This window comes from Dermochelys coriacea, chromosome 4 (assembly GCF_009764565.3).
Source record: "Dermochelys coriacea isolate rDerCor1 chromosome 4, rDerCor1.pri.v4, whole genome shotgun sequence".
Lineage (NCBI taxonomy): Eukaryota > Metazoa > Chordata > Testudines > Dermochelyidae > Dermochelys > Dermochelys coriacea.
The window spans coordinates 14,115,722-14,142,785 of NC_050071.1; the positions used below are offsets into that span (position 1 = coordinate 14,115,722).

The 27,064-nt window shown below is 44.3% G+C and overlaps 2 protein-coding genes across 6 annotated transcripts in view; one reads left to right on the forward strand and one right to left on the reverse strand.

Moving 5' to 3' along the window:
• Positions 1-17,224, forward strand: part of PPEF2 (protein phosphatase with EF-hand domain 2) — a 38,543-nt gene extending 21,319 nt beyond the window's left edge. The window contains exons 6-17 of one of the 2 annotated variants that reach the window (XM_038399068.2): positions 5,856-5,970; positions 6,957-7,003; positions 7,920-8,086; positions 8,176-8,212; positions 8,306-8,455; positions 9,758-10,108; positions 10,539-10,724; positions 11,472-11,614; positions 12,452-12,558; positions 13,029-13,192; positions 14,257-14,344; positions 15,567-17,224. In XM_038399068.2, coding sequence (XP_038254996.1) covers positions 5,856-5,970; positions 6,957-7,003; positions 7,920-8,086; positions 8,176-8,212; positions 8,306-8,455; positions 9,758-10,108; positions 10,539-10,724; positions 11,472-11,614; positions 12,452-12,558; positions 13,029-13,192; positions 14,257-14,344; positions 15,567-15,787 — 1,776 coding nt within the window. In that variant the 3' untranslated portion in view covers positions 15,788-17,224. The remainder of the gene's footprint in view (positions 1-5,855; positions 5,971-6,956; positions 7,004-7,919; positions 8,087-8,175; positions 8,213-8,305; positions 8,456-9,757; positions 10,109-10,538; positions 10,725-11,471; positions 11,615-12,451; positions 12,559-13,028; positions 13,193-14,256; positions 14,345-15,566) is intronic. The other variant, XM_038399070.2, reaches the window with a different exon arrangement.
• Positions 17,225-17,281: 57 nt separating this feature from the next.
• Positions 17,282-27,064, reverse strand: part of NUP54 (nucleoporin 54) — a 30,270-nt gene continuing 20,487 nt past the window's right edge. For all 4 annotated transcript variants that reach the window (XM_038399075.2, XM_043514042.1, XM_038399076.2 and 1 more), the window contains 6 exons: positions 26,368-26,422; positions 22,586-22,679; positions 21,044-21,151; positions 19,389-19,508; positions 18,845-18,955; positions 17,282-17,997 (listed from right to left, as the gene is read on the reverse strand). In XM_038399075.2, the coding sequence (XP_038255003.1) occupies positions 17,869-17,997; positions 18,845-18,955; positions 19,389-19,508; positions 21,044-21,151; positions 22,586-22,679; positions 26,368-26,422 (617 nt within the window). In that variant the 3' untranslated portion in view covers positions 17,282-17,868. The remainder of the gene's footprint in view (positions 17,998-18,844; positions 18,956-19,388; positions 19,509-21,043; positions 21,152-22,585; positions 22,680-26,367; positions 26,423-27,064) is intronic.

Consider the following 27,064-nt stretch of genomic DNA (forward strand, 5'->3'; position numbering starts at 1 on the left):
CATATCTACATACTACCTCATTAAACAACTTTTTGGCCACCACCCTGGTGCTGTTATTTTTAGTGGGAAATGCCTCCACCCATCCTGAAAAGGAATCCGTTATTACCAAAAGTACTGGAATCCCTACATACTCCTTGGCAATTTGTCAATAAAATCAATTTGATCCCTGTGCCACTGCCCGAGCCTTCGTTGCTGCATCCTGGGTTGCCAGTGCAGAGGACGAGCCTTGTCCTGAGTGCACCGCACACAATTTTGCACCCATGTTTTATCATCATCTTCCATACACTCCCATTCTGCTGCTTGCTTTAGCCTTCTGAAAGTCCCTTCTACTCCTTCATGCATAAACTGATGGGCTACATTAAGTAACTCCTGTCTTTCTCAAAAAGAAAAGGAGTACTTGTGGCACCTTAGAGACTAACAAATTTATTAGAGCATAAGCTTTCGTGAGCTACAGCTCACTGCTCACGAAAGCTTATGCTCTAATAAATTTGTTAGTCTCTAAGGTGCCACAAGTCCTCCTTTTCTTTTTGCGAATACAGACTAACACGGCTGCTACTCTGAATCCTGTCTTTCTATTTTTCCTGGAACTCGGTTAGGGCGGTCTGTAGTGCCATCTGTTGGCTTAGATGTGTCAGCACAGACATTCCTTTTCTGACCTCTGGTTACAAGTGCTATGTCGTGTTGTCGGGCTATTATATCTACCCTATTATTCCAGGTGGCCTCCATACCCATTCCTTTACTGTGTGCCTTTACATGTCGCACCTTTAACTGTTTAGGGTTCTTTGTTACCCACTGATAAATCCATTTCCATTCCTCTGAATATGCAATATCCTTTCCATCTGCTGCTTTCCACCCATTCCTATACCAATCATGTATCCAGAACTGTATCCCCTTCATTCAAAAATCACTGTCAGCATAAGTATACACGGGCCGTGGGGAATTTTCATATTGCCTTAAAACCTGATAAATTGCGTGGAACTTGGTATGCTGAAATAATCCATTGTCTAAATGTCCCTGAATGACTTCCCCCCCCCGCTCTCCTGCTGGTAATACCTCACCTTACCGGATCACTCTTGTTACAGTGTGTATGGTAACACCCATTGTTTCACATTCTCTGTGTATATAAATCTCCCCACTGTATTCATCCGATGAAGTGAGCTGTAGCTCACGAAAGCTTATGCTCAAATAAATTTGTTAGTCTCTAAGGTGCCACAAGTCCTCCTTTTCTTTTTGCGGATACAAACTAACACGGATGCTACTCTGATTCCTCTTCTAAGTTAATGGCAGAATATTTTACACATCTTTTCCCTTTTACTACCATTGCACTCCCATCAATAAACCAGGTGTGCTTTTCTTTACCCATGGGATTTAATTCTTCCAGTGTGGGTGCCTCTACCAAGGCAATTCTTTGCTTCAGTGACCTCTGGACATTTATGTCGGTTCCCTTTTTCAATTAGGGCATGTGTTAGCATGTCTGGCTTGGATACCGTTTCTGTTGTCACCCCTCTATTAACTAAAATAAGCATCCACTGGGACATTTGGGTGTTTGAGACTTTACCTCCCATCAATCTCCATGACAAAATGTACTTGAGAGGAGTGTGGGTGCTTTGGATAGTAATAGGGGCTGTTCCTGTGAGGGGCTCAAAAGATTGTACTGCCCTGATGGCTGCTAGACACTCACATTCACAGGGGTCAAAATTTATTTCTGCTCCTTGTAATTTTCAGGATTCATATGCTACCAGCACTAGCTTTCCCTCTTCGTTGTTGTGTAATAGTGTGGCAGCCAAAGGCATGTTATTGGCTGCCAAACGAATAACAGAAGGCTGTGATTCATCATGGAAACGCAGGGCTGGGGTTGTGAGAGCCTTTGCTTTTAGCAGGCTTAAAGCAGAGTCCTGCTCTTTTCCCCGTTCCCATTTTGTCTTTTTCTTTAGCAGTTTCCACAATGGGTGAGTTATTTCAGCATATTTATAAATGTGTGGTCTAAGAAAATCGAATCCTCCTAGCAGAACTCTTAAAGAGTGGGTGTCGGTAGGGGCCGGCATTTCTACCAGTGCCCTTACCTTCCTCTGATCTAGTTGTCTCCCTTCTTGTTCAACGACTATGCCCAGGTATGTAACTTGAGGTGGCACCGAGTGAGCCTTGTCTAAGGCTACTTTGAACCCTGTTTCCTGAATTAGTGCCAAAACTTTTTCTGTTAGTGTTTGAGTTTGTGCGCCTCAGTTTCCCCAAACATCAAAATGTCATCTACATATGAAAACACAAAAGACCTTTCTTGTGGACTCAACTGGTCTAGCATATCCACAACATGCCAATGGGCAATAGCCGGGCTGTTGTGATATCGCTGGGGCAACCGACAAAAGGTCCATTGTTGTTCCTTTATTGTAAAGACAAACCGATCTTGTGAGTCTGGGTGTAGGGGTATGGCAAAGAAACAGTTGGACAGATCAAAAACTGAGAAATATTTAGATGTGGCTTGCACTTTTTGCTTGACCTGTGTCATATCAGTCACAATAAAGGACCATAGGAATGGTTCCCTTATTGATTCTTCCATAATCAGTTGTTAGTCGCCAGGATTGACCGTCTGCCTTTAGCAATGGCCACACAGGGGAGTTAAAGCGTGAATTCGTTTTTCGAATTCTTGGATGGTTTGCACCAATTGTGCTTCTGCCTCTCTCGGGTAGGAGTATTGTTTTTGCGGAGGCACACATTCCCCAACAATCTTAACACAAGCATTAATTTTACCGCAATCTGTTTTCTTTTGAGTCCATACTGAGGGGAATTTCTAATTTCCAAAAGGTACCTCTAGGCATATTAATCACCCCATTGTTTTTGAACAATCAGTCCGATCCCAGAATAATTTCATCAACCATATTGGGAGTTTGGATCAAATCCCCTAATGTCTCAAACCCTTGCACTGATATGGTGACTTGGGTCCATTCCCACCCAAGACTAGGTTTCCCTTGAAAGCATTTCAAAGCTACCTGTTTTAATCTTTTTTTTTTCTGCTTTTGGTGGTTTTTTTTATTAAGGATACAGTGGCTCCTGTATCTATTACAGCTAGTGTAGGGGTATATCCACCCTGCTGAACGTAGGTGGATATTGTTGTCCCCTGGGATCCCAGGAGACCGTGCCTATGAACCTCCACCTCTATGCCCCTACTGGGGGTGGGGAGGTTTCCTCATTCAGAGGGCCCCTCTATTCTTGCCCCGGAAAAGGGAGTGGGTCCAGGAAGCATTACAGTGAGGAAGGAGGGGGTGGTGCACTAGGAGTTACGCTAGCCACCTCTTTTGGTGGGGTTTTCAACCTCATGGCTTCCATGACTAGTTCTAGTGTAGGGGCCCCATTCCACTGTTCTCAGTTTGCCCTGTCCGGTGAACCGCATTTTCCATGTGCTCACCTCCTTCATTTGATTGCTGGGAGGAGACTGTCTGATATTGCCGCAGGTTTGGATATAACCGATCTCCTTGTCGCCCCTGGTTTCCCCATCCACGGGATCGTCCTCTAGTATATCCTCCTCGGTACCCTGTCATTCCCTTTGTGCCGCTCTCATTGGTGTATGTAACTGCTGGTTCTAATGCAGCTGCATAGACAGCTCTTTCTTTTTTTTATAGTGGGCTGTGGTCCCAAATGGGTAGTTATTTATTGGACCAAGCCTCTTAGTTCCCCCAGGGTAGCTGGGCGACCCTCTTGCCAAATTTCAAGCCTCCCGGAGTAGTAGGGGGTTAGGGAAGCAGCAGTCTCTTAAGGATTGTACACTGAATGCCACTGTATCCAGTGCTGTGGCGTTGCTCAGCGGTGTTAAATCGGCCATTATCTGCATCAGACCCCATCGGGTTAAATAATTCTGGGGGTCTTCATGGGGCTCTTGGGTTGTAGCTACGGCTTGTGCTATGAAACTGTGCCTGCCTGTTTGCTCTCCAAAAAGTCCCATTAGAGTCAATATGCTACTATTCTCATGGATTCTAATCCTGTCTAGGACCCCCCGAATCTCTGAAGCCGTGCAGCCGCCCACCAAGCGGCAGACTTCAGTGGCGTTCAGCTCTTCCCTTATTGCGAGCAAAAACGCATTAGAACAGCATCTGGAGAAACTGTCCTTTTTTATGGGTCCCAAATGATCAGTCATGGCTTTTAGGTCAGCGGCTTATACAGGGACAGTGGTGACGGTTGTATTTCCCCCTCCCTCTGCGGGGGTTGTGACTGTAGTTCGTCGTATGGCTGCAATAGGGTTTTGTTCGATAGGTTCCAATCTCTGGGGCTCATCCATATATCTCCATTCCAAGCTTCACTAGGGTCCCATTCTCCCTCTCAGTCGGGGATCTCGCCGTATCGGGCCTGGTCCCATTCTCCTGCCATCACAGCTGTTCCTTGGCAGGTAGCAAACCCCAATTTTGTTTGGAGACATTTAATAATAGATTCACAGCGGTTGTGATTGGCAGAGGCCCTACCTTGTTCTAACGTTAGTTTCTTTACCATTCCCTGTAAAACCTAATTCTCTTTTTGTATTTTCTCTTTTTCCTCTAGCTGTTCCGATAATCCCTTCTCTTTTATTTTAGCTTCTCTCAGGGTATCTTTGAGAAAGTCTAACTGGCTTTGTTTTCATTCTGAATCAGAATGAAAACAAATTTAAAATCCACCAAATTTCCTGTAATTTTCCCGTCCAGTTCAGTTCAGTAAAGTTCCCGTCCAGCTCAGTTAACAAGGTGGTGGCTCCTTGCATAATAGCAGTTCTCTGAGACTTTCTCCCTCAAGAACAGTGCTGTTAAAAAAAAAAACAAAAACAAAAACAAAAAAAAACCTCTGGTGTCTCTACAAAGGCTTGGCTAGACAAACCGTCTGTGCACTAAGTATCCATGTGGTGCCTGCTGCTGTACATTCAAAGTCCCTTTGATCTACCCCACTTTGGAATAGGGGTAGGTCAGTGCTCACTAGATGAGCAGGCAGGGTTCACTTGGACAATTAGTGCGCAGCAGGCTAGTGTGAGGTGGATTTACAATCCAGCTTGCCATGCACTAACTGTTCATCAAGATGTGCCCTTTGTGCAGCATTAAAGAAATCCTAGATACGTGTGCTTCACCTGGACACAAGGCAACACAAAGTCGCACTTTCTGAGGGGAAGACTAAAAACAAGAAACGCTTGGAGGAGACTCTTTTTCTACCTGGAATATCTGGGCTGTGGCTGTCTGGAAGAGAGGCAGCAAAGTCTAGTGGATAGTGCACTGGACTGGGAGCCAGGAGTCCTGAGTTCTATCGCCAGCTCTGTCACCAGACTGGCATGTGACCTTGGGCGAGTCACTTCCCTTCTCTGTTGCTGTTTCCTATCTCAGCCTGTGTCTGTCTTATCTGTTTAGTTTGTAAGCTCTTCCCAGCAGGGTGTGTCTCTTCTGTGTATGTACCGTGCTAGTACAACAGGGTCCTGATCTCTATTGGAGCTTGTAGGTGGTAACAGGTAACCACCAAAACAGCTGCCCTGGTCCTGTGCCACAACACACTAAGTCTCGCTGTCTCTCGGCAGGCCAGATTTTCAAACATGTTCAGGCCACAGCAGCTCCCATTGCTCTCAGCGAAAGGCGCTGTTCAAAATCTGGCCCCTAGCATACTCCCACATAGAAGAATTGCAACTAGTCCTTCCTAACTTGGCTACTGCTATCTCAGCTGGGCTGGCCCATATACACAGTCCAGGTCTCCTTTCCCCCTGGACCTCTCCTGGACACCTTGTTACCAGCAGTAGCATGCTAGGTGGCCCTTTCCATTTGGAAGTACCATGCTAACAGCTTGCCCAAGTTCGCTTCTGCTCCCTGAACACTGTTGTGTGGTGAACTTCCCACTCTAATTCCCTTGATTTCTCCCAGTAGCAGCTCCACGCTCATTATGTCTTAAAGCTCCTGCACGAGACCAGGAGACATCTCATGCAGCTGCCAAACATCAACCATGTCTCCACCTGCTACAGCGAGGAGATCACTGTCTGCGGTAAGAGCGCTCAAAAGGAAACCCCCTCGAACATCCAGAACTAGCAGCCACGCATGTGGATGGTGATTGTTCTTAAATGCAAAACAGTGTAGGCCAAATCCTGCTCTGTAATAGGTGTGTAACCTGCGTGTCTGTATAATAGAGCAGGATCCGGTGCTGTTGCTTGTGGTGGTGTAGCTTCAAAATGGTATAGCTGTGTCTGTGTATACAGTGGGAAATCAGGTTGGATATCAAAGCTCACCTTTACCTGCTGCATTCAAGTCAAATCAAACTTAACTGTTAGAGGGCCTGAGTCTCCATACTGACTAGGCTTTGCTCAGCGTAGGGAGCTTTGTCAGTTGTATTCTTTCCCTATTTTATTTTATTCAGCCGCTGGAATATAAATAGAACTGCCCTGAGACTTAGCCATGCATATTGTGGTCAGTGAATCTAGTGATGCTATAGCTCTGCTGTAACAGTAGAAGTTGTGGAAGGGAAGGGGGCTTGGGTGGGGGTGCTCCGCGAGAGCAGTTCAGGGGAATCCAAACCATAAAACCCAGTTAATCATTAAGGAGAATGAACAAGGCTTGTGATGCATCCTAAAGAATTAGGTGCTTTATTGAATAGACCCAGTTTTGCCATTAGTGTCTGTAGAAGTAACTAAAGGCAGAGCGTCTTTAGTTAGTGTAACTGGGCACAGGAATTGCACATGGGAGACTTGCGTATGTGGATGGGAGTGCAATGCATGGTAAGTAGCAGCAAACAGTAATAGATGCTTCTGTGGGACTAGGAGGAGATTTTATTTTTTTAATGATTCAACCTCTTTTGGACCCCTTTTTCTGACAACAACATCTAGTGGGTCCGCGGACACGGAAAGCAGCTTTGATTTATGGAAAGCGATTTAATGGCCGTCCCTTTTGTTAAGCGACAGCATGAACAGCTTTGCTTTGTTAAATGTCAGGGAGGAGGAAAGCATGCCCTGAACTGAATGTCTTTTCGTGTGTTAGGAGACTTGCATGGCCGGCTGGATGACTTATTTCTGATATTTTACAAGGTATGTACTGTGCTTTGCTAAGAGTCACACTGGCCCATCCTACGGCCTTTACTCATGGGAGCAGTCCCACCAATTGCAGTGGGGAGTATTCTCCAGCATCAAGCTCTCAAAGCTGCCTTCTCACGTTCAACTCAGTTGGTTTGGAAATGGCTTCCCTAAACAAAAGCTTATCCCTAGTTGTTCTTTAAATGTGTTATTACAGCTATTGTTCTAGCTGTACATTTTTTCCAAAGGTTAATAGTCCATTTTTTAAAGCTAGAAGACAACACCTGACTGTTTTCTTACCACTTGTTTGTATCCGTACGTGTAAAGTGATAGGAGGCTGCAGAGCAGATACTGGCCAAGATGCTCAGGTGGGGTAAATGGGTGTGGAAGTCAACGGAACTGCAGCCATTTGGATCACCAGAGGAGTCAGCCAATCGAATCACCAGCTTCCTTCTGCCTAATCCTTTACAGTACGGTTAGCATTATACTGGGTGAAATCCTGGCCTTAGAAAAGTCAAGGGGAGTTTTGTCATTAACATCAGTGGGGCCGAAATTTCACCATAGGGCACAATGACTAGATGACAGTACTGATTCTTTTCAGTTGCTGATGTGTATGATAAAAAGAAAAGGAGTACTTGTGGCATCTTAGAGACTAACAAATTTATTTGAGCATAAGCTTTCGTGAGCTACAGCTCGCTGTTCATGAAAGCTTATGCTCAAATAAATTTGTTAGTCTCTGAGGTGCCACAAGTGCTCCTTCTCTTTTTGTGAATACAGACTAACACGACTGCTACTCTGAAACCTGTGTATGATAAAGATGCTGTGAATCAGAGGAGCTGGAACATGCATATATGTAGGGGTGGCGGTGTGGGATTTTCTGTCTGTCCCCTTCTTGCCCTATGGTGTTTGACTGTATTTCTTGTTTGTGTAGAATGGCCTTCCCTCCCCGGAGAAGTCCTATGTGTTCAACGGAGACTTTGTGGACCGAGGCAAACAGTCCGTTGAGATCTTGATCATTCTCTTTGCCTTTCTCTTGGTGTACCCGAAGGAGGTTCATCTGAACCGTGGAAACCACGAGGACCACATGGTTAACTTACGGTATGGGCGTGGACTGCGGCGGGGTATTGGAGTGCAATGTACTTGTTACTGAATGGCTACTCAAAATAGTCTCTTCTGTTTCCATCTAGCTATGGTTTCACCAACGAGGTCATGCAAAAATACAAGGTAGGTTTGCTTTGAAATCTCTCACGTTCTTTTCTGTGTCTGGCACACACTTCCTAGTGCTTCACCTCCTCCTTCCTGCCCTTGTCTTCCTAGGTGCATGGGAAGAAAATTCTCAAGATGCTCCAGAATGTCTTTTGCTGGCTGCCACTGGCCACCTTAATCGATCAGAAAGTCCTGATTCTACACGGTGGGGTGTCTGATGTGACTGACCTGGTGCTGCTGGCCAAAATCCAAAGGCACAAGGTACATCTTCTTTGTGGACTCCTTAAAATACAAAGGCACCACTGGTTTGTGATTGCAAGAGCTTGTTTATCTCTAGTATCCTGGCCAGAGAGAATAAAAACCCAGAGAATGGCTTTGTAGTGGAAGCATGTTTAGATTCCAGCTTGAAATGGACTGATTTGACTTAACTGAGCGTGCGCTCTAGGTGTAAAGGGGAGGAGAATAGAATAGCTTCTGGGTTTCTTTTCAGTGGGAAGAACGTAGTTTCGGTCCTGGGTTGTGATGGATTTTGATGTAGTTAAATGGATTGGCTGAGGCAGGCTTTGTGATCCAAAGGGAGTCACTAATAAGGGTTAGGACTCTGTCCCCTTGCTCGTGGATTGTTTCTCTCGGTAGCACCAGTCCCCTTGCTCTGCACCCCCTGCCTTGTAATTTCTTTTTCAACACTGGGCTTGAGGATGGTCTGGTGTGGGTAAGGCACTACAGCGTGACTCAGGAAATGGGGGTTCTAATCCCGCTCTGCCCTAGGCAGATTCTGAAGTGACCTTACACGAGTTACTTTCTCTCTGTGTGTCACGCTTCATCACACTTCCCTACTGTGCAGGGGTTTAGGGAGGGCACATTTTCTTCTGAGGGATCCTACTATGATCTCTCCCTGTAACCCCACGCCCAGCCAACCCACTCTCAGCTGCTGAAACTCTCTGTAAGCTCCCTTGTAGCTGATCAAATCCTTTCCACATCCCCTCCAGGAATGACAGGAATCCCTGATCCCCCGCCTCCTTTAATCACTAAACTCTCCTCTTACCTTCCTAAAATCAAGTATCTTTTGCTTGTCCTGCTTCCAGCCCTTTTCGCTTTCAGCTAGTTCAATTTCTGTCCAGGTACTGACATGGGTCTCTTGATCATAGGATCTGAGCACCTCATAAGCATGTAAGGATTTTATTGTCACATCACCCCTGTTCAACAGTGAGGCACTGCCCTCATTTTACAGATGGGGAAACTGAGGCACAGGGGGGTGGAGTGACTTGCCCAAGGTCACCCAACAGGCAGTGGCAAAGCTGGGAGTAGAATCCTGTCTCCACTAGATCATCCTTCCCAGCAGCGCTAGCTCAGTTACATCCTACTTTGTGCAGGGCTCCACAACAGCTAGGGCCAGACCAGTAAGAGAGTATGATTAATCCCAATTTAACAGAGGGGGAAACTGAGGCCAGGAGTGCTGCGTGACTTGGCCAAAGCCACAAAGGTGGAGTTCGTGTTGGAGCCAAGGTCAGAACTTGGGAGCTCCTGGTGCCCAGACCCACCCCTCTATCTCTTTTCTTTCAGTTTGTTTCTGTGTTAAGGGGCAAAAAGAGAAAAGAGAAGAGTAGACACATGGACTCCAAAGCAATAAATGGCAAGAGCCCTGTGGGTGTTTATCCGCTGAGGAGCAGTTCGTTCTCTGGCTCATGCCTCCAGCCTGAGCTAGCTAGCACTGCGAGCATGGCCAGCAGGACGGAGCTCTCCCAGTGGGTCCGGCAGATGGTCCAAGAAGAGCTGGAGAAGTGCCGCAAGCAGGTGGGGTTCAGTGAGACTCCAGGGGACAAGGAGCTCACCTTCGTCAGCTCCGTCACCAAAACCGAGTCAGAGCTGGAGTCCTGTGAAACAAGCGAGTCTAGCCAAGAAGAGTGGAAGCAGGTGAGTTCAACCTTGTTTCATCTGTGTCTTAGAGAAGTCTGCACTAAGAATAATGTAACTTTTGAGGGAAAATTAAAGTCCTGGGAACTCTTTTTCTTTTAATATGTTGTCGCTAGTTTACTTGTCTCTTTGGGGCAGAGACCATCTTTTTCTTCTGTGTATGTACAGCGCCTGGCACAGTGGAGTTCTGGTTCATCATGGGCTCCTAGGTGTTATGGCTATAATAATAATAATAATAATAATAACAATAATATAGAGCATGGTTGTATGTTGCTGCACCATGGTATTGGAAATAACTCAGTATTCCCCAGTGCTTAGAGAAAATGATACCTGTGGAATCTCAGATGCTCTGGTGTGTGCAGTGTTGGTAAATGTTGACATTGCAGCGGCAACCACTGTACAGAGTCGTCATGTGTGTTTGATCTCTCAGATTGTAGATATATTGTGGAGTGACCCTATGCCTCAGGAGGGCTGTAAAATGAATACGGTGCGAGGAGGCGGCTGCTACTTTGGGCCTGATGTGACAGAGAAGATTCTCCAGAAGCACAGTCTGCAGTTCCTGATCCGCTCTCATGAGTGCAAACAGGAAGGCTATGAGTTCTGCCACAATCGAAAGGTAGCTGGATAGGCCAATGCTAACGGGTCAGAGTTCAGAGTATTGGAGTGCATTTCCGTACTATCGCTTTGGGCTTCTTTTGAGTTTTGCTTTAACTCTGAATTTCTTGGAGTCTAATGTTGATAGCTGTTGTTGATAACTACTGGACAAAATGCCTGTATGGTTTTTACCCTGAAGTTACTGATATGTGCTTTCCACCTTGCGTCACTTTCTGGCCTGGGAATCTTGAACTAAATTACACTCCAGATGGATCTGACCCATAGGTGCTGCCCCTGCACACAGACCAGGCATTGAAAGGTGCTGTACTTAGCAAAATGGAATCCTATCTCCTTTGTTGCATAATTACCCATGGGGCTTCCAAACAGACATTCTGTTGAAAACTGCTGGAAATGATGCCAGGTTTGAAAACCGCAGCTGTGTTTAACGAGCAGACACAGGACCAAATTCTGCTCTGAGATACACAAGTGTAAATCCAGAGTGACTTCACTGACTTCAGTCTGGATTCATAGATGTATGAGAGGAGAATGTTGCCAAGAGAATGCAGTAAAATGACAAAAGTCTGGGGGTGGTGTCCAGTGACTTTAGCCATGCACACAGAGAACATGTATCGTTTTCATTCTTCCCTTCCCAAACATTCTCCTAGAATTTCCTTTCCCCAAACAAATTATACTACTTGATCCGAGCTCTGATTGGTAAATGTGGATTATCTGTGTGTATTGTAAATGACTGTCCTTTTTTTTCATTTAGGTACTGACCATATTTTCCGCTTCAAACTATTATGAGATTGGCAGTAACAGAGGAGCCTATGTGAAACTGGGGCCGGACCTGATCCCTCATTTTGTGCAGTATCAAGCTAACAAGACAGCCCATACCTTAACTATGAGACAAAGGCAAGACTTTCTTGTTTAGTGTTAGAAATGGCATAAAAATACAAGGCTATTATAGTGTTAGCCATGCTATTAAGAGATGCACTTTGGATCATCAAATTCTGCCTTAGAATTAAACCAGAATTGAGATTGATTAATCCAAAACCCCAGATATGAACATTCCTGACATTTTGAGAAAGTTTGGATCTTGATTAATCAAGACTGGGTGTCTTTCTAAAAGATGTACTTTAATACAAACTGAAGTTATGTGTTTGGGACAGGAATTACTGGGTGAGGTTCTATGTGTTATGCAGAAGATGATCGTAAACTCTTCATCTTGGGTCCATTTCCAGTCTTCCCTTTTCAATATAAAGTGTAACTCTTGCCATTTACAAACTATCTGGAAGTTTGATTCGATCGCTTCGAAGCTGATCATCCAGCATGTTATAAGTGGCTGATCTCATTGGAACAACCAAAACAAATGCGGACAAACCAAACCTTTGTCGGTGAATTAGGGATAACACGTGTGTCTATTCCTGGGACCAAGTGAGGCTTCTGAACCGATTTTAGCAGAGTCCTGAACTAGTTATGTGGGTGGTGGTGGGGAGTTTTGTAGCACTGGTCATAGTGCTGTGATTCGTGTTGGGATGAGTTACATCAAAGCTACGTGGCAGGGTATCTTGTGTAATCTGGTGTTGCAGTTTGGTTTTAACTTGCCTAAAACAAATGCTCTACACTCATGAGAGAGACATGGGTTTGTCCAGGGCATGCGTGAATGGTCCAACAGGGGCAGATGCTCTTTATCTCGCTCTCAAGTGATGAGCTTTATTAAAATGTCTGGCTCTCTTCTGCTTCTTCTAGGATCAGCAGCGTGGAGGAGTCAGCCTTTCGCGCGCTCAGGGAAAAGCTCTTTGCTCACACATCAGACCTCATCTGTGCATTTAAGGGCTACGACCAGGATGGAACTGGTAAGACTAAGCAAAGAAAGAGCTTCCTGTGCACTGGTAGGTAGTGGACAGGGCACCAGGCAGGTGTCCCTGGTGTAATGGAGCAGACTGTCTATGGCAGCTATACAGCACTGGTTGGCAATGGGCTCAAAGGGGCGTAAAGCAAAAGTGGGAAAACCTGAGCCTTGGTGTCCAGGTTGCTGCTGCCTCTGACCTTTGGAAACTTTGCTCTTAGGACGGGGAAAGATACCATATCTCTGCCTGTAGTGACATCCTCTCACCCCCAGATCAGCTGATCTAGCTGCACCTTGACTGGAGGAATGTCACTGCAGTGCAGAGCTGTAGGGGTGAAAATAAGGCTCATTGAGGTCCCATGTAGCCCGTGGACGATATAACCAACAGGATTACTAAATAAGCAATGCCATTCTTTCCTAACTGCAATTTCAGCCTCCGGTTCCCAAGGTGCTTTCATGAGTGTCCCTTTCAAACAGGAACCATCACACTGAGTGACTGGGCAACTGCAGTAGAGTCAGTCTTGCATTTAGGACTGCCCTGGCGGATGCTGAGGCCACAGCTGGTGCGCGGCACTGCAGGGGGCCTGCTGGAGTTCAAATCCTGGCTGGATGACTTAGCTGTGGAACAACGGAGCAAAGAGGTAACTAACAGGGCAGCCATTCCTCAAAGCACGGTAGAAGGCTTGGACAATGAAGCCCACTTGACCACCAAACTGACAGGGCCTGCAGATCCCATGCTGATGAGTGCATGAATGTGCTAGGAAAGCCTAGGGGAGAATTTCTTCCTGTAGGCCCTCATCCAAACCCCACTGAAATCGATGGGAAGGTGCCCACTGAGTGTTCAGTGGGCATTAGATCAGGCCAATGAGCATTTTATTCAAGTAGTTAATAATTATATATTTATTTATTTCTATTCCTTATACACCAGCAAGTTAATCCTTTAATCCTCACAACAATCCTGTGAGGTAGGTAGGAACCAAACCTTTTTGTTCAGGGTAGGAGTGGATTTGTGTTCCTTTTATTAGCTTTTTTTGTTTGTTTTTGTTAGGGTTCTTTTCATGCCACAGGAAGCCACTTAGGGGGCCTAAAAGAAAAACAACACTAGAGCTGGGGACCCAACTGGCATATTTCGATCCAGATTTGGAATAAGCCATAAAATTAGGTGTGTGGAAACCCAGCTCCTTGTGAAATTCAGGCCTGGATCCCGGTTTGGATTTAGAGTTGCTGAAGTTCAAGGCTTTTCAGATCCCAGTTGTAGTGATGTGGCTCTGAGACATTGTGTTTACGTGTTGCTGGAGTTAGGAATGGGCTCACTTCCAATTACTAAGATCGTAACTGTAGTGTAATCAGATATCTCAACGCAAACCCACTTGCACAGACGTGCCCTCCTTACGATACTGTTAAGTGCTTACACATGGGGGTCACACTGGGATGCAGAGTCATACCCAGGAGGATCAAAATGTCAAGACCACTCCAAAAGATTTAGATCTGTCTACAGTTAAAAGTATTTAGTAAGGCTTTCTAGGTGTTTCACATTACCTTGTGCTGCAAACTGAAAGGGCGATTCTTTTCGGGTGTAGATGAATTGAATTGCTTTTATTTATGCAATACAACTTGAATCACTATACAAAAGCCTGAAATCCCAGCCTATGCTACGACTGGGTAGTAAGTTTTATCATAAAAGGAAACGTGTTATATCTTCCAGCACATACAGTCAAGCTTGCTAGAAACCATTTATCGAAACAGATCCAACCTGGAGACCATCTTCAGGATCATAGATAGCGATCATTCAGGTAAGGAATGCGTTTTCTTCCCTCCTGCCTCTCTATTTTGTTCCATCTCACTTTTGGGCTCACACTCATTGTATGTTAAACCTCAGAAACTGGAGGCAGTTTGCTCAATGGTTAGAACAAAGTCCTTGGGAACCACAATGGCCCTGTGGTTCAGCTGAGGATGGGTCTAGTTTACTGTGGATGAATCACTTCTTTGTGCTGTGAAAATGGGCTCATGTAGGACCTCAGTGCAAAAGTGATATTACCTATGAGGATGACTTTGTAGTTAAGGTACCCTATTGGGACCCAGGAGATCTGGGTTTTGTTCCCAGTTGTGCTACAGCTACCTTCTATAATGGCAAATTTACTTATGCACCATTAAAGACAATGGTAGTTTTGTCAATGATTTCCAGGAGTGTGACCTTAAACCTGTCTGCATCAGTTTCCCATCTGTAAAATGGGGTTACTACCTGACAGGATCTTCTGAAACTTAATTCAGTAAATGATCGTAACACACTGAGAGCATCAGATGAAAAATGTGGTAGGCATGTAGAGTAATATGAAGTTATCTTGGATAAGTTCACTAGAAAAGAATAAGGTATGTGTAACTGTTTGAGGTTACGTTTGATCTGTCCTGTTAGTTAATCCCTTGGGGGAACGACCAACTAGCCAGCATCAACAAAAATGGGTGAAGATTCAGACTTGTGCTCAGATCCCCTGCAGTATCTATCCCATTATGTATGGCAATCCCCAACACCCCAGTAAACAGAGCCATTTGATTTAATTTTTTATGCCACTAAATTATCTGTAAGAGGGCACTGTATCTTCTCCCCTTAACTGTTTAGAACTCCCTTCCTGCCACAGTGCATTAAACCTTTGCTTCATTTTTGCCTGTCATCTCTGCATTTGTAGTTATAACAATACTTTAATACATGTTTAGAAAGTGCTGGAAAAGAGTAATTTAGCCTCTACACTCAATGGAGATATGGAGGATTGTCACCAGTTTATACATGGGAAAATGAGGCATATGCAGTAAAGGATTTCAACATCATGGAGTGCGTCTGAGCCAGGAACAACACGTGGCTTTCCTGACTGCTGCCAGTTCTGTGCAGGGCTGCACCATTACCTACCCCAGTGTGCTGCTGAAAGGGCAGGCTCAGAGGAGGGCTGCATGGCCTCTTGTACACATTTGAGGGCAGCACAGAACTGTCACTAAACTGAATTGCCAGTTTCTTCCCTGCAGGGCTTATTTCATTTGAGGAATTCCACCAGACCTGGAAGCTGTTCAGCTCCCATATGAACATGGAGCTCAGAGCTGATGGCATCAGTGACCTGGCCCGCAGCCTAGATTTCAACAAGGATGGAAACATAGACTTCAACGAGTTCCTAGAGGCCTTCCGCCTTATCGAACACACTCATGGTGTTGATAAAGCGCCCCACCCAGCAGAGATGGCTGTTAGCTAGTGGGGCAGCCACTAAGACACAGTCTGCAATGCCTTTGGATGATCTCTTAAGCCGCAGCAATCCTTCGCAAATGAAGGCAGCTATGATGACTGATGGGGAAGTAGAACAAAGTTACATTTTAGACCTCAGTGTTGTTAGGAGTTACTGCCTATGTTCCATTTTTTGGTATGATAATTGGTCAAATAAGTAAGTTGTACTTTAAGAGGAAATTTGTTGCTCAAGTAGATATTTATTCTAACGGTGGGTTTTCTAACACACTGCAAGAGTATAGTGTAGCCTGTTACCCCCATTTACTGACATTTCTGTAAACTATTACAGGATCATTAAAAAAAAGTTTGAAGTGGAATTATTAGGAACATCTGCAGTAGCTGAAGTGTAAAAGTATCTAAAAGTACAAACCTAAAAACAGGGTGCAGGAACTGTTTTTAAAAAATAGACTTTAGCTCATCATCAATGGTTGCTTCTGGGCTTTGAGTCTGACTTGTATAAAGTCAGGCCATCATGTGAAGTTCTAACTTCTACAAGAAGCCCATTTTTTTTTTTTAAAATCCAGTCTTGCTTTAAAGACTTCAAGTGATGAAGAATCTGCCACATCCCTAGGGTAAGACACTCCAGTTAATCACCTTGCTAAAATGTGCTTTAGCTAGTGGATCTCTTTCTCCTAGAAAGAGTTAAACTTACAAGAGGGGTTGGCAACTGTTCAGAAGTGGTGTGCTGAGTCTTCATTTATTCACTCTAATTTAAGGTTCTGTGTGCCAGTAATACATTAACGTTTTAGTTCTAAGTCTATAATATACAACTATTGTATGTAAAGTAAATAAGGTTTTTAAAATGTTTAAGAAGCTTCATTTAAAATTAAATTAAAATGGGCAGTGTGAGTGCCACTAAAAAGCAGTTTGCATGCTGCCTTTGGCACACATAGCCATAGGTTGCCTACCCTCAAGATAGATGCTTTAAGAGCTGCTATACAGATTCAGGTAATTGACCCATCACCACTATCTGGTGCTGCAAAGGAAAGTGAAAACTTTCACATAACAAAAACATTTGAACAATACACTGGAAGTACTGTTATCTGATACAGTTAGAACAAATCAAGGGCTAGATTCACCCAACCTTCACAAAACGTTGTACCTCACTAGGATTTGCTGAACAATGGGGGCAATATTTGACCCTAGTTTGGAGAGAGTAATGGTATTTACCAAGGAATTTTCACCTTGTTGGGGAACCCAAGACATCTGTTAGGATTGAGTCATATTTCAAATGTTGTCTCTAGAGTCATGCTAGTATAATGCAGGGGAAGAAGTCAGGCAAACTTAATTTCTTTACAGTGATTGGAATTTTTTTTTTTCCTAGCACAAGTCTGCTGTATTTCAGGATTTGTTAGTCACAAGTGCCTTTTTTTTTTTTTTTAAATATTTGACAATCTATCTTTCCAAAGAATGAACAAGTTATAATTAGGCCTTTTTAGAAATAAAAAGGCAACATGATAAAGGACACAGTTTAAAGTAGTAGACGTTTTATTCTATTTCCTGAATAAGCAAAATGATATAAAAATATAGCCTTGCAGTCCAAAAAAAGTCACATTACACCAACACTAAATCCACAACTTTCCCCAGCAGATAAATGAATATTAAACATGTTTACAGCATGATGTACAAGTTTGCAACAGCCTAGTTGTTTTTGTATGCATAATTTTGTGATGTAGACTCCTTTCATGTTTTTACTCACTGCAAAAATGAAAACTTGAAAGGCAAGATTCCCTTAGCATTGCATGGAAGAACAATGCTGTTGTAAAAATGTACAATAGTACATAACTTTTGTAGAAGAACAGTATCTGAACAGATTCAGTTTCTTTTAAGAAAGCATATACAGCTTTATAAGTCTAAACCTTCCAAAGGTCATCAAGTTTGACAAGTATGGAAGAGGCTTTGCTAGTCCAAAAGATTACAACCAATACCAAATTTATGAAAATCCTACACTAAGATATGCATTTTTTTTAAACCCGGTCAGTTTCAGCCTTTGAAAGTGAACCCTGAAACAAAATAATTCATTTGATACACCCCTAACAATGGTTTGACAAGTCAGCTGAAGATTCCTCCTCTGATAGGGATGCTCTCATTCAATCCATGTTCTGTTAGTTTTAGATCTTCCAGGTCATCTTTTATTATGCTAATCAAATGACTCAGGCCTTCTTGTTGCTGCTTCAAATGCTAGAATAAATTAAAAAGAATGTAAATCACACAAAACTATAACTCAGTCCCTTACTTGGTTAAAAAATCAGAACCTCTCTAAAATAACTAAGTTTACTTTTTAAAAGCTAAACTACATTACTTGTGCAAAATATAAATACATTTTTACCACTGTCATGCCTGAAGGCCTGTGAGCGCCTTACCAAAACACACTAAACTATTTGAATTAGGAGGACTTGTGGCACCTTGGAGCCTAACAAATTTTTTTGAGCATAAGCTTTCATGGGCTAAAACCCACTTCATCGAAAGCTTATACTCAAATAAATCTGTTAGGTGCCACAAGGACTCTGTTGTTTTTGCTGATACAGACTAATGTGGCTACCACTCTGAAACCTAAACTATGAGTTCACTCAAGATTAGAGCTGGTTGGAAAAAATGCAGATTCAATTAAACTTTTGCCAAAACATAGCGAGTTCCAGGGTTGACAGCACTGCTGCAGAGAGCATGGAGAAGACCCAGCCCCATCATGCAGAACACCCACAGCTCCCCATTGGCGCTCTGGTGGACTAGGGAGCCTGAAGTCTTAGGACTGGTTTTCCAGAATCTGCACTTCTGGGTAGCCCTGCTTGGGGTACCACAGGAAAACAACTTCACTGCACAAATCAGGATTGTAAAGAACAGAGCTCTTAGTATTTGCTTGATGCTGTTGCTGAATTTCCTTTAGACTAAGTCTACTTGAGAGTCAAGAGGCATGCTGAAACTTCAATTCCAACATCACCGTTTTCCATCTTTTATATAAGCTATGCACCCTCCACCCAAGCAGGCTGGGGTAGACTTCTGCATGCATTTCTCTACAAGGAATACTTACTTGCTTGATTTCTTGTAAGAGATCTGCATCAATATAGTACCTTTCTTCTGCCCTAACTGCTCCAAAATGATTTTGCATCCTGATCTGAGACATCAGTTCATTTAGTCGACCCTAAAAATAGATGGGAATCACGTGTATTAGAATAGAAAAGCAGTTTCCCCCGACATCCGTAGTCCTGAGAGAAAAATGTACCATCAGCATGAAGGTTTTTGGCTCAGCCTCTTTTTTTAAATTTAAAAAAAAAAAAAAAAAAAGGAAAAAAATGCAAGGGGTCGGGGATACAATAAACTGTCTGATACTGTTCATAAAATTGCTTCAGTACTTGCTGCGCAGTTTTTGACCTCGTAAGGGGTTTTTTCAAGATTGGATTTAGTACTTGCAAGTCTGCTGCCTCAAATCAACAGGGAAAATGTCAATATTCTTCCTATGAAAGAAAGCATTAACTACAAATGGTTTTAACCGAGCTTTGAGGAGGTTATTTTACAGCTTTATTGTAAGTACACCAAGAGCCCTTTTCTGTTGCAAGAGTTTATAACTCACTCACCTTGAACTGAGTAGGTGCATTGAGCTCACATTGAATGGTGTCTAACTGTACACGAAGTTGTTCCTCATCAGCCTGAATGGCATAGCCACTTTTCCTTTGGATCTCTTGTTTAATTAACACCTGCAAAAGGAACCATTGAAGTTAATATCTTTGGAATGACTTGTTTTATGTGCATAAACTCCAAATGCCAAGATTCTCCTGCAGATGTCTCAGACGGAAGAGTGGTGTGTCTAAAGGCTGCCTTGTATGTTGTATGCAGTGTTGTCACTCCCATACTATCAGAGACAAGGTGGGAGAAGTAATATCTTCTCGTGGACTAACGGAAGTCCAAAGATATTACCCCACCCACCTTGTTTCTCTTGTATGCTGTCTCTCAATTTATATCCTATAGTGTAAGAGAAATGGATTTACCATTTCTAGTAAAATACAAATCAGAGTCAATGTTCTACCTGAACGTTTGTTTCTGGGGTTTAAAAGAGTCATCTACTTCACATGTGGCATGTTAGATACAGGGGAAATGTTTTCCACGAGGTCTCCCTCCCCATGCTCTCATGTACATCTATTCCTATTTCCCCCTCTCTTGCTCCCGCTCTCAATCGCTTTCCCCACTCAGATTGTCTTCTACTCTGCTGCCCCACAGATCTGAAATACACCCCTTGTCCTCATCCATCAGACAAAATTCCCTCACCTCCTTCAAACCCTTCTCCCTTCCACTCAGTCCCTACTCTTCCTCCTCGTGCCTTCTATTTGTCTTAGAGCAAAAAAATGTTTACGAACTTACAATTTATCGGCCAGATCTATCTTAAAGCAAGTTACAGGTATTAAAGAAAATGCAAAACAGAAAATTACTTGGTCCATTTTACTCAAATGGAGATTAGGAATTTCTTACAGAAGGAAGTTTAGAACTGCCCTATAGCTAACAACCACCTGAACAAGAGAATAATAAATCCAAATCAACCAGCAAGCCACTATCACCTTAACCATATTAACTGGAATTGTTAAAAAAAAAAAAATAAAAATAAAATTGCCATTTCAGATTAAGTTGTGCTTCTGTCTGCACAGTGTACACTCACTCAGTTTCATGAGCCTATTAGGGAAAGGAGTTTATAAAGAGAGTCATGAATTGGTAGGAGTCGGGGCAGGTACAGGATCTGAAACTACTTAAAAATGGATTTAAAAAACATCCTGACTCATTCCAATAGGACAACTTTCCCACAAAGTTAGGCAGCTTTTCTGGCAAGTCTCTGGTCTTGACTATAACAGGGTTTAAAAGAACTGGATAAATTCATGGAAGTTAAGTCCATTAATGACGATTAGCTAGGATGGGCAAGGAATGGTGTCCCTTTCCTCTGTTTGTCAGAGGATGGAGGTGGATGGCAGGAGAGAGATCACTAGATCATTACCAGTTAGGTTCACTCCCTCTGGGGCACCTGGCATTGGCCACTGTCGATAGACAGGATACTGGGCTGGATAGACCTTTGGTCTGACCCAGTATGGCGATTATATTCATGAAAGGGAGACTTGCATACAGATTGCAATTTCATACAAATTGAAAGAAAGAAACAGGAATGGGAAACAGAGCTGTTAAAAAAAAAAATTAAGTCTACTCTGTTGCCAGCGGAACATGCATCAGATTACTCACTGCATCCAGTTACCTGTAAGGTTCTATGAGAAAGATCCATTAGTTTCCTCTTGTACTGTGCTATTTTTGCCATAGTTGTGGTCTGATTTTTCTGCAGCTCACTAATATCCTCTGATATTATCTGAAAGAAAAACAGGGTTGCAGCTGGTGGCCATCCGAAAAATTTAATCTTAATCTTTTTATAACAAAAAACAAACAAAACAAAAAAAGATTTTCCAGCTTGTAAGAATATACTAGTAGCAGCGGCAGCATTCATTTCCCCTGCCATTAGAGTTTCAAAACGATGATCAGTCCTAAAGGAAAAAAGGGGCCATATTTGAAAATACCTGCAGAGAGAATCATGTGATGAGTAGTTCATCATGTAAGAATGCCAGCATACCCCCTTGTTTAATAAGTGGGTCTACTGCAGCCCATCTCTGCCATTGCCACCATTCTGTTTTGTATGTAATTAACTGAAAGTTTTAAATATTTATCCTGAGCAGGAGAGCAGCTGAGGGGGCTTTATTCTGTCAGTATCCTTACCCCCTTCCCACTTGTGTCCCTTCAAAAAGTGAAAAGAAAAGGAGTACTTGTGGCACCTTAGAGACTAACAAATTAGAGCATAAGCTTTCGTGAGCTACAGCTCACTTCATCGGATGCCAAAAAGTGAAAGTATCTGTTCTAGTCATATCCATCACTATGGGATCGGTGCCCAATATACGCTCCCCAAACTGAGGCAGTGTCAGGAACTATGGCTTCAATTTTCAAGAGAGACCTAAAATGTCTTAAGCACCCAACTCATTGGAAGTCAGGACAAATGGGGTGCCTAATTTGGAGACTTTTTTGAAAATGCCTGAACTAAAAAAAGAGTAGATTTAGACTCTGTCATAGCCAAAAAAAGCTGATAATTCTCCTCTTTCAAGTGAACAGATGAGAGAGAAGATATTCACGCAAACCAGAGAACAGCTATTGCATAAGACTTCCGCTCCAGCGTAGCATGGTGTGAAATCTCTGTTAATCATATACAAAAGTCCTAACAGCTTCCATAAGGGTAGTCTTAACTGAAGCTGAAACAGGAACTGCAAGTCACCTACTCAAAGACATTCTAAATTCAAAAATGCTCATAACTGCACAGATGCAAGTGTCTATGGGTCTGTCTACATGGGAACAAAAGATGCAGGGCATGGCCGCAGCCTGGCCCAGGTCAGCTGACTGACACTCAAGGCTCAAGCTGCAGGGCTAAAAATTGCTGTGTATTCAGGCTCAAGTTGGAGTCTGGGACCCTTCCTCCTTGTGGGGTCCCAAAGCTCAGACCCAAACATCTAAACAGTAATTTTACAGCTCTACAGTCTATGAGCCGGAGTCAGCTGACCCAGACCGGCCATGGGTGTTGAATTACGGTGTAGACATATCCTATGTTTCTCTATTATCTATGGTGGCAGCAGTTTAATACTTCCCAGATTAGTTCTCAGCAGTCGGAAATCAGGATTTACAAGGCCACAAGAGTCACTTTTCGAGTGCTAAATCCATTGTCTGCAGTCATGTTCAAAACGAATGATGTCAAGTTAACACTTACATCTAATCTGGTCTGATGCTGCTTAGTCATCTGGTCTTGGACCTTTAACCTTCTCAACAGTTCTTTGAAGCCTACCATTGGTACAGGGATAAGCCTACAGGAACAGAAGTGTCTGGTTATTAAACAACTCAAGATTTACAGCTATATTTAACAATATATTCCTGAATTGCAGACTCTGTTCATTACAAGAATGAGAAGTCATTGTAATTATTGGTGTGGACTTTTGAATGTAACACCCCTCATCCCCACCATGTAGGCAATGATGTTTATTTAGAGTTGCAGGACAGGGCTGACCCCAAGAAACGTGCTGGTTTGAAGTTCACGGATACAGTGAGCTAACAACTCCAAACAATTAACATATACCCTAGAGCAAGAACTTGCAACCTTCTGCCATTTGCAACCCCCTCAAAAAAAAAAATCCATATGACTTGTGACCCCAAGCCTATAGTCTGGTGCTGCCACAAATTTACAGTTATATGCAATTTTGGGGGTGCTGCATAGATTGTACATGTGTAGTGGACTCTACACCATCTGTCTAGACTCTCTCTCTCTCTCTCTCTCCATATGGCTTCCAGAGAAATCAGCAGCTCAGGACAGAAGCAGGGCAGCGAGTCGTAGGGGCCCGTGGTGCCCAGGCTTCAGCAATATTCAGGGCCCGGCTCCACCCATGTTCGGGGCCAGGTCTCTTCCCCCGTCCCTGTGCACTGCCCCCATGCACCTCCCAGGGGCTCCAGAACAAAGTGGCCCTGCCTCTCCCATGCAGCTCCACGCTGCCTCCCTGCATCAACTGTCGCGGCATGGTCCTAGTGCGCCCCCATCCACTACTGCCAGGGCAGACTGACCCTGAGCCTGCCCTTCCCCCTCAGACCCTTTCATTTTCCAGTGGGACCCTCCACCAGCACAGGGGGCCTCCCTGCCCACAGTCACTGCTCCTGTTCCATGCTGGACAAGGGGCAGCCAGAGAGGCTACAGTGGGGGGCAGCAGCAGGGGAGGAGGCACACGTGATGGCAGCCCCCCCTCCTCACGGCACCCACCGCAGGGGAGGCGAGGGGGCTTCCTATACTTGGGGGGCCCTAGGAGCACGTGCAGTGACGGTGCAAGATGAGTGTGTGCAGGGGGGCCCTCCCGGGGAGCTCGCTGTTGCCTGCAGGGAGAGGGCTGGGGGAATCCCCTCTAGCCCTTGCCCCGAGGTAGCCTCTCATTCCCAACGCTCTGCCTGAGCCCCTCCCACACCCCAAACTCATCACCAGCCCCACCCCAGAGCCCTCACATTTTTACATTTAAAAAAATATACAGGAACTCCCTCACTTAATGGTGTAGTTCTGTTCCTGAAAAATGCTACTTTAAGTGAAGTGATGTTAAGCAAATCCAATTTCCCCATAAGAATTAATGTAAATAGGGGTGGTTAGGTTCCAGGGAATTTTTTTTTTTTTTTTGCCAGACAAAAGACTACATACATACACACACAGTACAAGTTTTAAACTGAATAGTGTACACAGCCATGATGATTGTGGAGCTTGGTTGAGGTGGTGGAGTCAGAGGGTGGGATATTTCCCAGGGGTGCCTTGCTGCTAAATGATGAACTAGCACTCGGCTGAGCCCTCAAGGGTTAACATGTTGTTAATGCAGCCTCACACTCTACAAGGCAGCACAAATGGGGGTGGGGAGGGAGGGAAGACAGCATGGCAGACAGACAAGTGTGAGAGAGTGAGAGACATTGAGACAGCAGCTGCTGCCAGCAAGCTCCCTCCATTCTGAGCCCTATCATGTCCCTCCCTGCTCTGGAGATGTGGGGGGTCAGAAGCGGGGGACACCCTGACAACAGCACCCCTCCCCCGCACAGCAAACAGGAGGTTCAGGGGAGCAGCTCCAAAGCACAGGGCAGGAGCAGCACAGGGGGGGGGGGGGGGAGAAAGACGCGACAGCGACAGTCTGCTGGGCAGCAGCCACACAGGGAACTTAGGGGAGCTGATTGGGGCTGTCGACCCACGCTGGATTCAAGCTCCCACCACTAGTTCCAACGGGCTGCTCTTTCTGCAAGCAGCGGACAAAGCAGGCGGTTGTCAAACAACACTATAAGGGAGCATAGCACAACTTTAAACGAGCATGTTCTCTAATTCAGAGGTTCTCACACTGTGGTCCGCGGGCTCCATTCAGGGTGGTCCGCGGATAGTTCCCGCTAAGGTGCGCTCCTGGGCGGCCGCACATGAGAGAATGAAGGGCCACCCACCTAATTAGTGGAGCCGCGCAGGCATGGCTCCACTAATTAGGTACCTGGACCCTGGAGAAGATGCACATGTAAGATGAGGTGGTGGCCTGGGGGGCGGAAGAGAGGAGAATAGGGGGTAGATGGGAGGGGGCAGTGATGTGAGAAGAGGGAGGGTAGGGGGGAATTTAGAACGTGAAGGGCTGTGGCGGCCAGAGAAAGAGGTGACTTTCCTCAGCTCCAGGGCTGCTGGGGAGAGACCCCCCCCGCCCCCCTTCCCAGCCTCAGCTCAGGGGCTGCTGTGGTGGGGGAGGGCACATCCATCACATTAGAAAGGTTAAGACCAAGGATATAAAAATATGAATTGTGCGCTTTTATGTGTAGAATTTAAAAAATTACTGTATATAGTCGTTCATAAGCAGAATTTTTTTTAGTAAAAAAAGGGAAGCATCAGAGAAGGGGGTTGGCTTATGAATGGGTATAGAGAGGGAGAGGTGCCCCAACAGAGGGGGCAAGAGAAGGCAGCAGAGCCAGAAGGGAATACGTGGGGCAGCTGCGCCGCCTGGTCCAAGACATCCTCCCCTGGCCCTCCCCAGATAAGGTGGGAAGGGATGGGATGGGGAGAGTGTGGGGGTCCCGGGGTAGGGTGATGTGGGGGGTGGTCACAGGGGTTACTCCCCTGACCCCCAGCTTCTCCCCCCTCAAAAAAGTTTCCCCACCAGCTGCTGTCCTGGACCGTCAGGGTAAGCAAATGGCACGTCGGGACACTTTGTTTACTTCGGTTTACCTCCGTGCCTGCAGACGCTCGAGGTAAATAAACCATCTCGGCCCGCCAGCGGCTTATCCCGATGGCCCGGGAGCCAAAAAGTTTGCTGACCCCTGAATTATAGGGTCAGTTTATGATTGAGTATATACAATAATTGTGGGTTTTTTTTTTTTTTTTTTTTATAAATATAGCACTTTTATCCAAAGTGCTTTACAATAGTTAGCTAACGGTACAAACATTTGGAAAAAGATCATTAAGTGGTCTGCCAAGACCCTCAGCAATTTTCAAGTGGTCCGCAGAAAAAAAAAAAAGCGAGAGCCACTGCTCTAACTGATCAGCAACGTAGCAACAAAACAATGTTAACCAAGATGACTAAGCGAGGAGTTACTGTATATTGGCTTACAAGGCAGATGGGGAGCGGGGGGAGGGACGGGACGACAACACGACATGACACACACGACTTAGACCTGTTCTGGGCACCACCAAAAATTATACAAACCTGCCGCCCCTGGAGAGAGGGAGGGAAGGAAGGAGCTGCAGAGGGGGCTGAGTGAGCGTCTTTCCTTCCCCTGGGTCCTAGAGGCAGATTTACTAAAGTGGCATTTGTGTGAGGGAGATTTTGTTTGTGATTCTGTGGCCACCCTCTCATTACCTACCTTGTAGTCATCACATTATACAGCTGTACCCCTAAAATATCTCCTAAAGTTACCTGAAAGTTATTTTAGAAAGCGTTTGGTTTTTAAGGCTAAATTCACACCATATATCCATGTTTACAAAAAAACAAAAACACAAAAGAGAACCAGACTTACTTTTCAGGATCAGGATTATCCACTTTGGCCTGTTCCCAGATAATAGGATCAACACCTACAAGAGAAAATGGAAATTCTTTCCGTAAGGATAATCTCAACAGTGCTTCAATAGTTTTCACATCACATAGCTGATAAGTGATCAGATTTAATAATGCACGTGAAAGAGCCACACTAAAATCAGCTGTGAAACTGAATCTTCAAGCTATTAATTCAGCTTATTAAAAAGGCTTGGGCCCAGGTTTTGTGGAAATATCCGGGCCAAAGAACAGTTGTCAAGGTGTCTCACTGGTAGAGAGAGATGAAAGGATAAAGTGAAAATGGTGATTAAAAAAATTAAGCATCAGAAAGAAAGGTTCCTTAAAGTTGTCAGGAGATCACCAAAATCTGGTCCAAAAGGAATATAAAAATAGTAGTACAAGCAACTACATTGTGTGTTAAACAAATGACAACATCAAAATCAAACCAACAAGACGTCTTTGGAAACCTTTATAAGTTCAGTCAGGATGTCACTTATTTTGCCATTATTTTCAGTATATTAATGAATATTTATATAGCAATTTTATGATTAAATAAGCTGAGAATTTGGTATTAGACAAAAGCGATGAAAGATTTCATTTGGCTCCATCATTGCTGCCGAGCTGGCAAACGGGAAATCAAACAAAGACCTAGCCATTAAATATTTTAGGGCTGTCAATTA